Consider the following 15,892-nt stretch of genomic DNA (forward strand, 5'->3'; position numbering starts at 1 on the left):
CTTGGGAGGCGGGGCTTGCAGTGAGCCAAGATCTTGCCACTGCACTCCAGCCTGGGTGACAGAACAAGACTCCGTCTCAAAAAAAAAAAAAAAAAGATGCTGAACTGATTTGGAAAATTGCTTTTAGTGGAAAAAAGAGTTAAGCAGAAGAATTTAGCCAACGGTCTAAACACTGGAAGTATCCAGAAACCAGAATTTTTCAAAATATTTTCAATGGTCATCCCAAACTCATGCTATGATTGAAGGACAGTTTGCTCATGACCGTAGCATGGTAAGGTATGCAACCCTGCAACCCCGGGCTGCAAAGAGCAGATAGGAAGTGACAGAGTGGTTCATTCTGCCTAATCCAGATGTTTCTCTTTTCCAGATTCCAAAATTATTTCAAGATTATTTAATCCTGACATAATTTTGGACTTAAAGAAGAGTTTCAAAAATAGCACAAAGAAAAAAATAGAAAAATAAGGGAAAGATACCATTTAGGATAACCTTCATTTAGCTTCCCCTCATGTAACATTTTACACAACCACAGTACAGCTGTCAAAACTAAGAAGTTAACATTGATGCAATACTTTTAAGTGAGCTTCAGCCTTTATTCAGTTTTCCCAGAAAGTTGTTTTTCTGTTCTAATAACTAATCCAGGATCCCTCATTGAATTTAAATAATACGTGTTTTTAGTTTCTTCCAGTCTTTGACAGTGTCTCATTCTTGCCTTTTTTCTTTTGTCATCTGATACTTTTGAAGGATATGGGCCAGGCATTTGACAGAATGTCCCTCAATTTGGGTTCGTCTGATGATTTTTCAAGATGAGATTGAGGTCTTGCATTTTGGGGAAGAATACCACAGATGTGATGTGCCTTCCTCAGTGCATCATATCAGAATATACATGGTGGTATATTTTATTGCTGGTAGTGTTAACTTGATTGTTTGGTTAAGGTGGTACTGTTTTCCCCTTTGTACTTACCAAATATTTGAGGGGAGCTACGTTGAGAACATGCAAATAATGTTTTCTGTTTCTCCTTAAGCTCTCCTTCACATTGTAGCATCATCAGTGAAACTGGCCTACAGCAATTACTTCTAATGCCAATTTTTTATTTCCCTTGTTTTTTGTATATTTATTAACTGCAATCTTGCTGTAAGAAAGACTTGCTCCTTGTCTCTCTTTCATTCATTTATTCATACATTCATTTACATCAGGATGAATCCATGGGCATTTTTTTATTATTTGGTTTGCGATCCAATACCGTCATTAAAAAAAAATTGTTCCAGCTTTGGCTCATGGGGCTCTTTTAGGTTGGCCCCCTTGTCCTTTTTCATGTCTGTATCTTTTTTTTCCCTTCACTTCCTTATTTCCATTATTACATGTTGTCATTGAAATCAACCCCTTCTTTAAGGAACCTTATTTAGGTCCTTTATTTCGAGAGTGGTATTTAGAAACAAAGATCTGGGTGCTAGTTGTACTCATTGTTACAGGTGTGTCACTACTTCTAAACCCTCTCAGTGGACTAGGAAAGATGTCTATTCATACTAACCCATGCAACCATATACAACCATCTGTATTTATTTCAGCATGTAACAACCAGCAACAACAACAACAACAACAGGAGTTCAGTGATAGTTCCCACTCCAGCCCAGTATCATAGGGTTCATTCTAGCCTTTTCTGTCTGCTTATTTGTAATTTGTATTTCTGGCAGTGAGAAATCTGGCTTTCATTATCTATAGTATATTTATTGATTTTTCCAATACATAAACATTCATAAAAAGTAGTTTCACAATTGCTAACCTGTACCCCTTAAGGAACAAATTTACCATTTGGAATTACTTTGTGTGTGCATTTTTTTTGTCTTTAGCTTTGCAGTATCCAGGCAAACATCTCTTTTCTGAAGTTCCTGTGTTAGCTTCTTTATTTCTCTCCCCCGTCACTGTGGGTATGTCATTTATCTGTAATAGAATTAGATTCATTTGTTACAGTCTGTATTTTCGCCTAGGTTTTCCTACCTCCTGATCAATTTATTTTCAAATTTATATACAGTAAAATTCACTCTTTGATATATACAGTTCTATGGATTTTGACAAATGTTAAGAGTCATGTATCCATTACCACAGTACCAAACAGAATAGTTCCATCACCCCTGAAATTCCTTTGTGCTCCCTCTTTGTACTCAACCTTTGTCTCCCATCCCCTGACAACCATTGATCTGTATTTCACCTCTGCAGGTTTCCCTTTTCCAGAATGTCATGTAAGAGGAATCATACGACATCTAGCCTTTTTGGTCTAGCCCCTTTCACTTAGCAAAATGCATTTAGGAATCATCCATGTTTGCATGAATCAACGGTTCATTCCCTTTTATTGCTGAGTAGTACTACATCTTATGAATATATCAGGTTTTAAAACTTCATTCACCTGTAAAAGAACATCTGGGTTGTTTCCAAGTGTTTTTTGATCATGAATAAAGCTACATTAAACATTTGCATAGAAGTTTTTGTGTTGTATGAATATAAGTTTTCAACTCCTGGTTGTGGGACTGCTGGGTCATTTGGGAAGTATGTGTTTAACTTTATTAGAAACTGACAAAATGTTTTCAAAAATGTCTGTACCGTTTTGCATTATTCAAATAATGTTCTCCACTGTGCTTTTCAGGGCTGTTGAAACCAAGTCATGTCATAACACCTCCCAGAGCACTTTGAGCACTCCCGAGGTCCCACATTCTGGGTAACCCAATTGTGCAGAAGTGATTTATGACTAGATTTGATTTGGTTTTATCAGTTGGATGGTACTAAATCTCCAAAAGCAGAGCCAAAATAATTTTATAATGAATGAAGTGACACTAACAAATGCAGTGGGTTTAGGCAGTAGCTTAAGCTGGAGGGTAGGCAGTGCTAACTTCAAACACTCTCTCCCTTTTCTTCATTTTCAAATATGAACAGATTTTAAACATAATATTCTGAATGATTCCTGGCACCTGACACGTCTCATCCTTAACATGGGCTAAAATGACCCTCGTACAGTCTTTTTGATAACATTAGTACTTTTGCTTTTTAAGTCATAACTCCCCTGTGCTTTCTTCCTCAGCCTTAGCCTTGCAAGACTTTCAAGGTGATCTTGAGGTGAATCCATTGTACAGGGCAGACCCAGTGGACCTGGAGTTCTCAGTGGATCAGGTGGACTCAGTGGACCAGGAAGGCCCAATGGACCAGCAGGACCCAGAGAACCCAGTGGACCTGTTGGACAAGGCAGGCCTGATGGATCCAGTGGACCTGGGGGCTGCTGGCGCAAGTGCTCAGGTACCTCTGAAAGTCTCGCTTCACTCGCTTCACATGTTTGTCTAGACAGCTAACCTTGCAAAGTCCAAATTTACACTCTTGTGACCAGTTTCACTTCACAGAAAGTATGTTTGCTACTTTTTCAAAACTATATCACTATTTCTGTTATACTGGATTTTCAGATGCCGCTGAGAACTCAATGGACCCTCACAAACAGGGAGATTGGAGGTTCTCTAAGTAAGACCAAATCCCTGTGCTCTTCTTAATATGAAATCCCATGGACACTTTGTACTTGAGGGAAAGTTTGAGCCAAATAAGAAGCTTAGCTACTAAGAAAAGATGGTATTTTTAAGAGCCCTGCTTTTAATCACCTGTGAGAGCATGCTAACCATCTAGAGGGAAGACAACCTTCTGGCCTACCCATACCAACCCTCTCCCTGCACCACAAGCTAGGTTTTCCCAGTGGAATTTTTATTAGGTTAGAACATACATTTCAGAGTCGTTAGATATACCCAACCTTGAAACATCAGTACCAATGTACAGTCCAAGGCCAAACCAAAATGGTTGGATTAACTACTGTGTAGTTCCTCTACCCCGAAATGTGTGTACATAACCACAGATTTCGACGATCATCTTTTATATTAGACAGGATTATTAAAATCAGGATTAGAAGCCAAGCTAATGAGTTTATGGTCAGTTACCTGGAATTGTATGCGTTCATCACTGAGCCTAAGATGAGTGACTCCGTTTCAAAAGGATCCTCATCTAATGAAAATAATTAAGGGCTAGAACACAATTGTTTGAGTTTGGCCCCAGCAGTGTGGCCTTGGCAAATTACTGATCCTCAGTTTCTCCATGTTGAAATGGTCTTGCCTTGCAGGGATTTGCAGACTGCTGTGAAAATTCTTTGAGCTATTTAAAAGGAAATTTCTGTGAAAATCTGCTGTGGCCTGATTTATGTCCTTATCATGCCAAAAACTTGTGGTCCCCCTTTCACTGTTGACAGGTTTATCTTCTCTTTTGAATTAACTTGTAATTAAATTAAGTATAACTTTTAAAAAATCACCAAAATAACCAGCAATGAATGTGTGTCATCTGGCTCTGCATGTGCTAGTGTATTAGGCTTATTTCTGGGTGCCATGTATCAGCAACCTGGAGTGTATCCAGAAGATGGAGATCAGGACGAGGAAGGGGCTGGAAAGCATCTTAATCAGTTGCCGAAGACACTGAGAAGGGAAGAATGGGAAGGGACAGGACAGCTTTATCCAAGCAGTTGAAGGGTCATAAAGTGGAAGATACGGTTCCAGAGGATCAAGGAAGCAGTCTGGCACTATTAGCCCTTCTCAGACGGATTAGGTCACCTCTCAAAATAGTAAGTCCTCTCTCCTTTAATGGAATGGTGAGAGTCAATGCTTGGCACCTCCTTTTCCAGGAACAGCAAAGAAGATTTCTGCTTGGAGAGGGTGAGAGGATGTGATAACCTGTAGGGTTTGTCTCTTCCGGTCCTGAGTTTAGAGGTGTGTGTGTGTGTGTGTGTGTGTGTCTGTGTGGGTGTGTACACGCGCGTGCGTGTGTGTGTTGGTTTTTTTTTTTTTTTTGGTCTAATGAATGTCTGCTTTCTTATAGGAAGAGACATACAATACATAGTGAAAGAAGGACAAGTTGAACAATTTTCAGTGGACTAAAAATACATATATAATTTTTATTCCAAATAATGAAAACAACAGCTTGTAGGGTATTCTCTCTCTTTCTCTCAACTCATCTATGTACTTACGTTACTCATAAAGGGTATTGATGAACCACAGTATAAGTCTATTTTTGGTTTCTGGAAGTTGCAAGTATAGGTACCTTTTTCTTATCATTAATGTTGTAAATTCTTTATCGATCAGGACTGTGGCTCTCTGACCTTGTTTATATGCATGGTATCCAGCACAGTTCAGGGCAAATAGCAATTGTTCCCAGGCCCTACTTCCAGCCTTGAAAGATAATTATTTTCCAAGAATCTCATCTCTTTTCTATCCCTCTCAGCCAATCAGTTGAGAAGTCTCATCCACCTTTTTTTTCTCCTTATTTTTTTTTATTATACTTTAAGATTTAGGGTACATGTGCACAATGTGCAGGTTTGTTACATATGTATACATGTGCCATGTTGGTGTGCTGCACCTATTAACTCATCATTTAACATTAGGTATATCTCCTAATGCTATCCCTCCCCCCTCCCCCCACCCCACAACAGGCCCCGGTGTGTGATGTTCCCCTTCCTGTGTCCATGTGTTCTCATTGTTCAATTCCCACCTATGAGTGAGAACGTGTGGTGTTTGGTTTTTGTCCTCACAATAGTTTGCTGAGAATGATGGTTTCCAGTTTCATCCATGTCCCTACAAAGGACATGAACTCATCCTTTTTTATGGCTGCATAGTATTCCATGGTGTATATATGCCACATTTTCTTAATCCGGTCTATGATTGAGGGACATTTGAGTTGGTTCCAAGTCTTTGCTATTGTGAATAGTGCCACAATAAACATACATGTGCATGTGTCTTTATAGCAGCATGCTTTATAATCCTTTGGGTATATACCCAGTAATGGGATGGCTGGGTCAAGTGGTATTTCTAGTTCTAGATCCCTGAGGAATCCCCACACTGACTTCCACAATGGTTGAACTAGTTTACAGTCCCACCAACAGTGTAAAAGTGTTCCTGTTTCTCCACATCCTCTCCAGCACCAGCTGTTTCCTGACTTTTTAATGATCGCCATTCTAACTGGTGTGAGATGGTATCTCATTGTGGTTTTGATTTGCATTTTTCTGATGGCCAGTGATGATGAGCATTTTTTCATGTGTCTTTTGGCTGCATAAATGTCTTCTTTTGAGAAGTGTCTGTTCATATCCTTTGCCCACTTGTTGGTGGGGTTGTTTGTTTTTTTCTTGTAAATTTGTTTGAGTTCATTGTAGATTCTGGATATTAGCCCTTTGTCAGATGAGTAGATTGCAAAAATTTTCTCCCATTCTGTAGGTTGCCTGTTCACTCTGATGGTAGTTTTTTTTGCTGTGCAGAAGCTCTTTAGTTTAAATAGATCCCATTTGTCAATTTTGGCTTTTGTTGCCATCGCTTTTGGTGTTTTAGACATGAAGTCCTTGCCCACGCCTATGTCCTGAATGGTATTGCCTAGGTTTTCTTCTAGGGTTTTTGTGGTTTTAGGTCTAACATGTAAGTCTTTAATCCATCTTGAATTAATTTTTCTATAAGGTGTAAGGAAGGGACCCAGTTTCAGCTTTCTACATATGGCTAGCCAGTTTTCTCAGCACCATTTATTAAATAGGGAATCCTTTCCCCATTTCTTGTTTTTGTCAGGTTTTGTCAAAGATCAGATAGTTGTAGATATGTGGCATTATTTCTGAGGGCTCTGTTCTGTTCCATTGGTCTGTATCTCTGTTTTGGTACCAGTACCATGCTGTTTTGGTTACTGTAGCCTTGTAGTATAGTTTGAAGTCAGGTAGCATGATGCCTCCGGCTTTGTTCTTTTGACTTAGGATTGACTTGGCAATGTGGGTTCTTTTTTGGTTCCATATGAACTTTTAAGTAGTTTTTTCCAATTCTGTGAAGAAAGTCATTGGTAGCTTGATGGGGATGGCATTGAATCTATAAATTACCTTGGGCAGTATGGCCATTTTCACGATATTGATTCTTTCTCCTGCCTGATTGCCCTGGCCAGAACTTCCAACACTATGTTGAATAGGAGTGGTGAGAGAGGGCATCCCTGTCTTGTGCCAGTTTTCAAAGGGAATGCTTCCAGTTTTTGCCCATTCAGTATGATATTGGCTGTGGGCTTGTCATAGATAGCTCTTATTGTTTTGAGATACGTCCCATCAATACCTAATTTACTGAGAGTTTTTAGCATGAAGGGTTGTTGAATTTTGTCAAAGGCCTTTTCTGCATCAATTGAGATAACGTGTGGTTTTTGTCATTGGTTCTGTTTATATGCTGGATTACATTTGTTGATTTGCGTATGTTGAACCAGCCTTGCATCCCAGGGATGAAGCCCACTTGATCATGGTGGATAAGCTTTTTGATGTGCTGCTGGATTCGGTTTGCCAGTATTTTATTGAGGATTTTTGAAAAGATCAACAAAATTGATAGACCGCTAGCAAGACTAATAAAGAAGAAAAGAGAGAAGAATCAAATAGATGCAATAAAAAATGATAAAGGGGATATCATCACCAATCCCACAGAAATACAAACTACCATCAGAGAATACAATAAACACCTCTACACAAATAAACTAGAAAATCTAGAAGAAATGGATAAATTCCTCGACACATACACCCTCCCAAGACTAAACCAGGAAGAAGCTGAATCTCTGAATAGACCAGTAACAGCCTCTGAAATTGAGGCAATAGTTAATAGCTTACCAACCAAAAAGAGTCCAGGACCAGATGGAGTCGCAGCCGAATTCTACCAGAGGTATAAGGAGGAGCTGGTACCATTCCTTCTGAAACTATTCCAATCAATAGAAAAAGAGGGAATCCTCCCTAACTCATTTTATGAGGCCAGCATCATCCTGATACCAAAGCCTGGCAGAGACACAACAAAAAAAAAAAAAGAGAGAATTTTTTTTTCCAGAGATGGAGTTTTTGCTTTGTTGCCCAGGCTGGTCTCAAGCCTCAAGCAGTTCTCCCACGTCAGCCTCCTGAGTACCTGGGTTTACAGATGCAAGCCACCACACCCAGCTCAGCTTCTTTTTTATTACTGTTTTTCAAACTTTATTTTACTTTAAGATATTGTGGCTGTTAATCTTTTTCTTAGAATTTTGTTTATTTATTTTTTATATATTACAGTTGTACATATTATATATACTATACGTGTATGTGTGTATATATATATATACTATGTATATAGTATACATAGTATAGTGCCAATTGATGGTTTTCATATTATATATACACTATATATAGTGTATGTATATACACACTATATATATTATGCTGTACATAGTTTTGGACACATGTACATATTTGGATACATGTACACAATGTGTAATGATCAAGTCAGGGTAATCAGGACACCCATCACTTCAAATATTTGTTTTTTCTTTGTGTTGGGAGCATTACAATTCTTCTAACTATTTTAAAATATACAATAGATTGTTTTAACTCTAATTTTCCTACTTGAGTACTAGAACTTGTTCCTGATGTTTAACTGTATTTTTGTACCCAGTAATCAACTTCTCTTCATCCCCGTCTGCCACATTCCCTTCCTAGCCTCTGGTAACCACCATTCTACTCTCCACCTCCATGAGATGAACATTTTTAACTTTCACATATGAGTGAGAACATGTGATATTTGTCTTTCTGTACCTGGCTTATTTCACTTAACATAATGACCTCCAGTTCCATCCGTGTTGCTGCACGTGACGTGAATTCTTTTTATGGCTGAATAATATTCCATTGTGTATATATAACACATTTTCTTTAGCCATTTGTCTGTTGACGAATACTTGGGTTAATTCCAAATTTTGGCTATTGTGAATAGTACTGCAACAAACATGGGGGTGCAGATACCTTTTTGATCTACTGATTTCCTTTCTTTTGGTGTATACTCAGCAGTGGGATTTGCAGGGTCATATGGTAGTTGTATGTTTAGTTCTATAAGGAACCTCCATACTGTTTTCCATAGTGGCTGTACTAATTTACATTCTTACCAACAGTGTATGAGCGTTCTTCTTTCTCCACATCCTCACCAGCATTTGTTATTTTCTTAATTTCTCTCAAATGTGTCTCTTCCTTTTTATGTCGTCTACCTCTGGATTGTTCCATGCCCCTATTATCTCTACCTTGAATTACTCCCACAGCCTTCAAATTGACTTGTCCCAAACTCCACGCTTCATTTCTGCCACCACTTGATCTTCTGCACAGCTGCCAGAAGGCATGTTTTACAACTGAGATCTGAGCATGTTACATCCCTGATAAGATCTGGGTTGTAGAACACATCTTCTAGCAGCAGTGCCAGGTGACTGATGAATAAAATCCAAGTTCCTCGGCTGCCTGAACCTGTACAAAACTCTGGTTTCTCCTCTGCATGTGACCTGCCTTACTCCTTCCATTCCAGCCAGTTTGGAGCATCGTTTGCCCCATAGCACACTCTCTACTTTTATAAACCTGTACATTTGCTTCTTTCCAGATGTGAAGCTGTTATCCAAGTTAAAATTAGAGTTCCAGGACCTAGAGGAGAGTCCATCTAAGTACTATATGAGAACAATAATAGTACCTGCTTTTCAGGGCTCTGTGAAGATCAGACCTGTGAGTTTTCGTACGGTGCTTAGAAGAGTGCCTGGAACAAAGGAAGTGCCAGTTGATGGTTTTCATTATTGCATTGCTAACAGGGGCCCTATTGGTGGACTGTCATTTGTGATTTGACCCAGGCGCAGAATACTTTGGCACTGGCCCACGACTCTTCCACTAAGGACCTTGGGCAGGTTGCTTCATGTCTCTGGGCCAATTCCACTTCTTTCTTTTTGGGAAAAGAGTCAGGCTAAATGATCTCCGTGGTCCATTTCTTATCTAGAATTCCTAAATTCTCTAACCATTTTTTCAAACTTTCTAGTAATGAATGAAATTAGGATTTGAGAGCTACCGTTTGCATTCTCAGTCTTTCAGAAATTTTGAAGTGAAACAGGATGGCAAGACTTGGAGAAACCAGTGTTGCTATACATGAACCATAAGTAATCCCTCCCCACAGCCATTACAGCCATCACAGCCATCATCACTGGTTGCATATAACATCATTAGCCGGGAACTGGAACTGATGAAGAAGTTGAAGGAGCAGCTAAAAAAGAGGACTCGGTTGCTGCATGATGCCATCCAAAACCAGCAGAATGCAGTGGAATTGATGATGGATCAGCTTCAGGTCAGTCAGGATGCTAGGTTTCAGGTCAGATACCAGTTCTATATAAGTAGAAGAAGGAAGAGGAGAGAGGGACCTTAGCAAGCCTTAAGGAGTTAGTCAATGGTGCCTGCCGGTAGTGACAGCTGCTGCCCACAGGGTGATATGGGATATCTAATGTGATCTCCAGCAGGGACTTAAGAGTTTTGCCCTTTTTCTCCTGGCTACAAGAGCTGAGATTGGCCCAGCCAGGCCTTGGCAATGGTAGATGTGGCTTATATATAGCCAAGGCTTCCCGTAGGCTTGCCTGTGGGCAGTCCTGCTCCATGCCCAGCTTGTCTTATGCCCTAAGGAAAGGTGTGGACTGTGAATAAGACCTTTGTGATACTGTGTCCTTACAGAAGCTGCCAAACACATTACACCACATTGTCATTCCTGATCTCCAGTCTTCGGAGGCAGTGCCCAAGGAACAACAGAAACAACACGCTGGGCAAGTGAAGCAGCCTCTCCCACATCCCAAGGAGGTCAAGTGTTTCTGTGGTTTATCTTTATGCAACTCTCTCGAAAACACTGGGGAGCTTCAGGAGCCTTGTGTTGCCTTCAACCAGGTATGGAAAGGCTGTTTTAACTGTGTATCTGAAAGGGGATTTTGTTTTCCTGAGGACTTTGACTCACTTGGTTCTCCTTAGGGGATAGTGACTATCCACTTGGCTGCAATTTATTTGCCCAAGATAGTAAAAAATCCTGGGCTACCTAGACCTGAATGCACACGCTACACCATGTATACCTACACGTACATATGTGCTGGATTAGCAGACTCTTGCTGCCAGGTGCATGGCTGCAACTAGTATCCAGTCTAACTAAGGTAGACAGTCACACAGATCACTATGTGCAGAGAGGCTCAACTGTTGTTGCCTTTTGCTTTGCGAGAATTGAATGGGAGTGTTAAATAAATTTCTAGGAGGCTCTTGCAGACACCAGGGTGCTTTTATCTGTTGCCTTTTGATGCAGCAGCAACTGGCGCAGCAAGAAGAACGCCTGAAGGAGCAGCAGCGGCAGCTGCGAAAGCAGCTGCAACAGCTGAGGGAGCAAAGAAGGGTGCAGAAGCAGAAGAAGATGCAGGAGAAGAAGAAGCTGCAGGAGCAGAAAATGCAGGAGAAGAAGAAGCTGCAGGAACAGAGGCGGCAAAAGAAGAAGAAGCTGCTGGAGCGGAAGACGTGGCAGGGGCAGATGCCACAGAAAGAGCCAGAGGAGAAGCAGCAGTTGCAAGAGCAGCCACTGAAGCATAATGTCATCGTGGGGAATCAGAGGGCGCAGATATGCCTGCAAAACCCAAGTGACGTATCTGTGCCCCTCTGCAATAACCCTGTTAGATATTTGCAGACCCAACCCATTGTTCCTATCCAGATAGTAGCTGAACAACAGCCCTCTGGCTTCTATCAAGATGAAAACTGGGGGCAACAGGAAGATGAGAGTCAAAGGTAAGACATGCATAGAATGGTGATAGTGGCTGTGATTATTGCTTTTCCCTCATGGCTGGATCCCATGCCTGAGATCACAGACAGATGACCTGTCCATGTGGCACCAGCATGCCTCTCATCAATAGCAACTTGCTCTCAACTTGCCTTCTCTGTGGCCACTGCCATCATCCTTCTGCATGTGTGGTTCATGGATGAGCATCCATTGATGGAACAAAGGGGTACCCATGAAGAGAGGACTAGATAAGGAAGCCTCCATGCTAGGGAATTAGCCCACAAACCTTGAAATCACTTGGTTGGATTCCCCAAGCCCAGTCTCTTGCACAGGGTGTCTATGGACAAGTGCCCACAGCTGAATAACTTCTGGGCTTCCAGTTTCATTCCCCAACTTTCCTGGAATCTGGTGATGGCAGTAGGCCAAGTGCAGGTATCTCCCTGGCATTTATGAACAGTAGGAGGGAAGCGAGTGTGAAACAATTGCTAGATCGCTAAGATCAGCCAAGAACACATGAAGGCTAAGTCCTGAGTGGCAATATAAGGACACGAACACATTTCTGCTCAATAATAAGGTCTTCAGTTCCAAATGCTAGAAAGAGAAGGTTCTGCCCAGCAATGAAAGGATTGCTTAGCACATAGTTGGGGCCCACTAAATAGTTTTGAATGAATGCTAGCTTTCTGAGATGGGCCTCCCAAAGCTCTCTGGACTTCCTTCTGGGCCTTGCTTTAGAATCAGTGACTTTGACATGCAGACTGCTTTAGGGCCATATTGCCCACCTGACCTGATCGTCAGAATCCACCTGAGGAGGGTTTGGAAACTATAGATTCAGAGTCTGGGATGGGGTTCAAGAACCTATATTGATCACAAGACTCCCAGGCTTAGGGTTGTGGAGAGAGCACTGGATTTGGAGTTTGGAAATCTGCCTTACAGTCTCCGCTCAGCCATTAGCTCCCTGAGTGCTTTCAAAGTAGCTGAAACGACTTTCCAAGGCCACAGAGAGCATAGTTGTAGCAGGAACAAGACTGTCCAAGTAATATAAATAAAACCAGGTGAGACAAGGGATTGTAATTTCTCTCAGTGTCTACATTCACTTTACTTTGACAAGTTGAATCTTAGTCAGGCCAAAGTGAGAATACAAACAAGTGAATCCTGTGGTGTAGCCACCAAAACCAAATGTGCCTGAAGCACCTACTGATGACCACGTGAGTGTCTCATCGGTTACCATGTCCAGATCCACGTCACTGCAACAGCTTTCTTCTCTTTACAGGTTTTATCCTGAGGCATATCAAGGGCCCCCCATGAACCAGCTGCCATTGATGGATACCTCAAACTCTGAGGCAGTTTATTCTTCCAGCATTCCTCAGTTTCCCGTAACTTCAAACTCAACCTTAAGCACCCTGGAGACCCCACAGGATTACATCCGGCTTTGGCAAGAGTTGTCTGATTCACTTGGTCCTGTTGTCCAAGTGAATACCTGGTCTTGCAATGAGCAGGGCACCCTGCACGGCCAACCCACCTACCATCAGGTATGGGACAGCCCCCTCCTTTTCCTTCCAGCGCAGGTCAAGAGGGATTCTGGGCCCCTTCTACATAAGGCACACACCCCAAGTGCATGCAGTGTGTGAGAGCCAGACTTCAAACTCAGTACATTTGATGGCAGTCAGTCACATGATGGTAGCACTCATTGCTGAGTAAAAATATTCTCTACGGGGTTCCTCAAAAAAGTGAGCTGGCCTAGTGAAACTCAGATGCAATCTGACTGAAACTTCTCTCAAAACTATGTTTCATGGGCAAAGTGAGCCATGCCATGTTTTTAATCTGAGCTCATCGTCTGATCCCAAGCCTCCTTCCAGACTTAGGGATCTTTAGTTCTGCTACAAAATCTAAGACCTAGTGTAGGTATGTTTCCTTGTACTAAGAATAAACTTAGGGCCCCTCTGTTGAATGTGCTTGGTATCCATTTATGGGGTACCCCGTATTTGGAAGGGCAGGCCTACCTTGTGGATTATCTGCAGTGGCCATGTTTCCAGGATGGAAGCTAGTCCAGATGGCAGTTATGTAGCAGGTTTTGCTCCCCGCAGGCCCCCCCTACACACACAATTTCACTAATGAATGGAACTTACAAAAGGTGTTTTCATTCTAGCTTTAAAAATCTTATTATAGCCCAACCTTTTTTTTTTTTTCAAACAACAAAACCAAACAAAAATAACCAGAACAAACAGTAAGCTAAGGCAGAAAGGAGTTTAAATACTTTAGGCAAGCAAATGTATGATTATTTTCACATATACCCCTTGACTAACTGTGCCACCAGTACTGCTAGAAACTTGGTCACCTAGAGGGACTGCTCACACGGAGAGATCAGAGTGGGCAGTAGGTCCTATGGTTCCTATGGTTCCATTACCAAGCCAGACTTTGTTGAGAACATTTTTCATGCCTATTTTTGAGGCACTTTCCCTCCTAGAGGGCTCCTGAGAGACCAAGCCAGCACAAGGCTGAGCACGTTGCCCAGGGAAATGGGAAAGGTCAGATTCTGCAAGGTTGCTCAGCTGGGAGAAAGCAGGGCAGGACCAAGTCGGAGCTTTGCTGTCCACAAATCCTCAGGGGCTCCCTGCTATCCTCAGGATGAAGCCCGAGCTCCTCTTCTTAGCTTCCCAGCCCTCACTGCCTGCCCTGGCTTATCCTTACTGCCTTCTGGGACCTTTCTGCCTGCAGGTCCCCAGACACCTCCAGCTGCCTGTCCAGAGCCCAGCCCTGCTCCTCTTGCTCCCTGTGTCTTCTTCGCTCCCTTGGGTTCCACTCCTTGAAATCTTGCATCACTTTGCAACATAACCCAAGGAATCCCTCCTCCTTAACCAGAAAAGACCCCCTCAGGCCATACTTTGTAACACCATCTTTGTATCTATTCCTTCTCCCTCCTCCACACTCCAGTGTGGGTTGGTACCTCTCCTGTCACTTTCTTAAAGTGGGCCAAATAGCTGCAAATCAGTCAGCATGGAAATGACTGAGCCCAGGACCCAAGGCTGGTGGCCTTGGCTGGCCATGGCTGGCAGAGAAGCTGGACAAGGGAGGGCCAGACACAGACCCAGGAGCCTTAAGGCAACTTTGAGAAAGCCCGGGTCTGCTTCTGCTGCTCTTTAAGCCAAGGTGCTGCTGGGAGAGAGAAGACGAGAGGAACCTTATCTTCTGTAGCTCCTCCGTCTACCATCACTTTGCAGGCTCATGTTCCAAAGAAGTATTTCTCAGCAGCTTGTGTATTTGAACTAAAGGATTCCTCCCACCGCCAAAAAATGGGCCCACAGACTCTAGCAAAACATTCCACCTTGTTTCACTTTTTCCTGGCAGGTGCAAGTGTCTGAGATAGGAGCCGAGGGGCCTCCCAATCCACAGGCTTTCCAAGGCCCTGCTGCATACCAGCCAGATGAGATGAGATACTTGATGCCTGCGGAGCAACGTGACTCAAATAACCAGCGCTAACAGTACTTTCATGACCAGCGATGAGGGGAAATGGGGGGAGGGGCCAGGCCAATGAGGTCTGCATGGCCAGGGGACCTTCAAGGTGCATAAAGTCCCTTAGGGTAGGGGTTAGTAGGTGGAGACTTACTTGTTTCCTGATAGGTTGTTTGTAATTGTTTGTTAAGCACAGCCTGTTTCCTGAAAGTTATGCTGCAGAGGCAGCCTATGATCCGTAGTATGCTAGGGTGTGACAGCAGCCAGCCACAGCTGGATCTGATGTCTTGTCTGCCCTGCCCAGCTTTGCATATCCATGTTCTACCACAGGAAGGGGGCCTGCCAAGAGTCTGCTCAAAGTTTTCAACATAAAGAAAAAAGAAAAAAAAATGCCAGAGTGCTTTTCAATCTAGTAAATCTAGAGGGTGTTTCGTCTTAGCCACAAGAATTCTGAGGTCTTGACCCTGATGATCAAGCCCTGCCTCCCCTCCATAGTCTTGTTGGAGAAGCCCAGAGAGAATGGGACTCCAACTAAGGGAACCTGAAATCAGCTCAATGGGGAGGCACTTCAGAGCTAAAATAATTATGGCTTTCTTGCTTAATAAACATTTTCGTTCGCTGCAACTTTGTGAATTGATGAGTGACATTTGGAACCCGACCGTGCCAAGGTCCCTGGTGAAGGGCTCGTTCCCTACAGTTAGGCCCCTTTTGCGGACCCTGCTCCCCTCAGTCTCTTGTTGACACCTCAGCTCCATGCCACATTTGCAGAGGCCAGCGACTGCGGCCTTCCCACATGGCCGTGTGCCCAGGCCCGCTGTGTAGCTTT

The 15,892-nt window shown here is 42.5% G+C and overlaps 1 protein-coding gene across 1 annotated transcript in view; it reads left to right on the plus strand.

The window, feature by feature from the left end:
- The window catches only part of PASD1 (PAS domain containing repressor 1), a 105,528-nt gene extending 89,838 nt beyond the window's left edge, over positions 1 to 15,690 (plus strand). The window contains exons 11-16 of the mRNA XM_012498767.2: positions 3,072 to 3,283; positions 10,009 to 10,167; positions 10,545 to 10,751; positions 11,155 to 11,624; positions 12,887 to 13,145; positions 14,962 to 15,690. Coding sequence (XP_012354221.1) covers positions 3,072 to 3,283; positions 10,009 to 10,167; positions 10,545 to 10,751; positions 11,155 to 11,624; positions 12,887 to 13,145; positions 14,962 to 15,093 — 1,439 coding nt within the window. The 3' untranslated portion in view covers positions 15,094 to 15,690. The remainder of the gene's footprint in view (positions 1 to 3,071; positions 3,284 to 10,008; positions 10,168 to 10,544; positions 10,752 to 11,154; positions 11,625 to 12,886; positions 13,146 to 14,961) is intronic.
- Positions 15,691 to 15,892: the final 202 nt, after the last annotated feature.

This window comes from Nomascus leucogenys, chromosome X (genome assembly GCF_006542625.1).
Source record: "Nomascus leucogenys isolate Asia chromosome X, Asia_NLE_v1, whole genome shotgun sequence".
NCBI lineage: Eukaryota > Metazoa > Chordata > Mammalia > Primates > Hylobatidae > Nomascus > Nomascus leucogenys.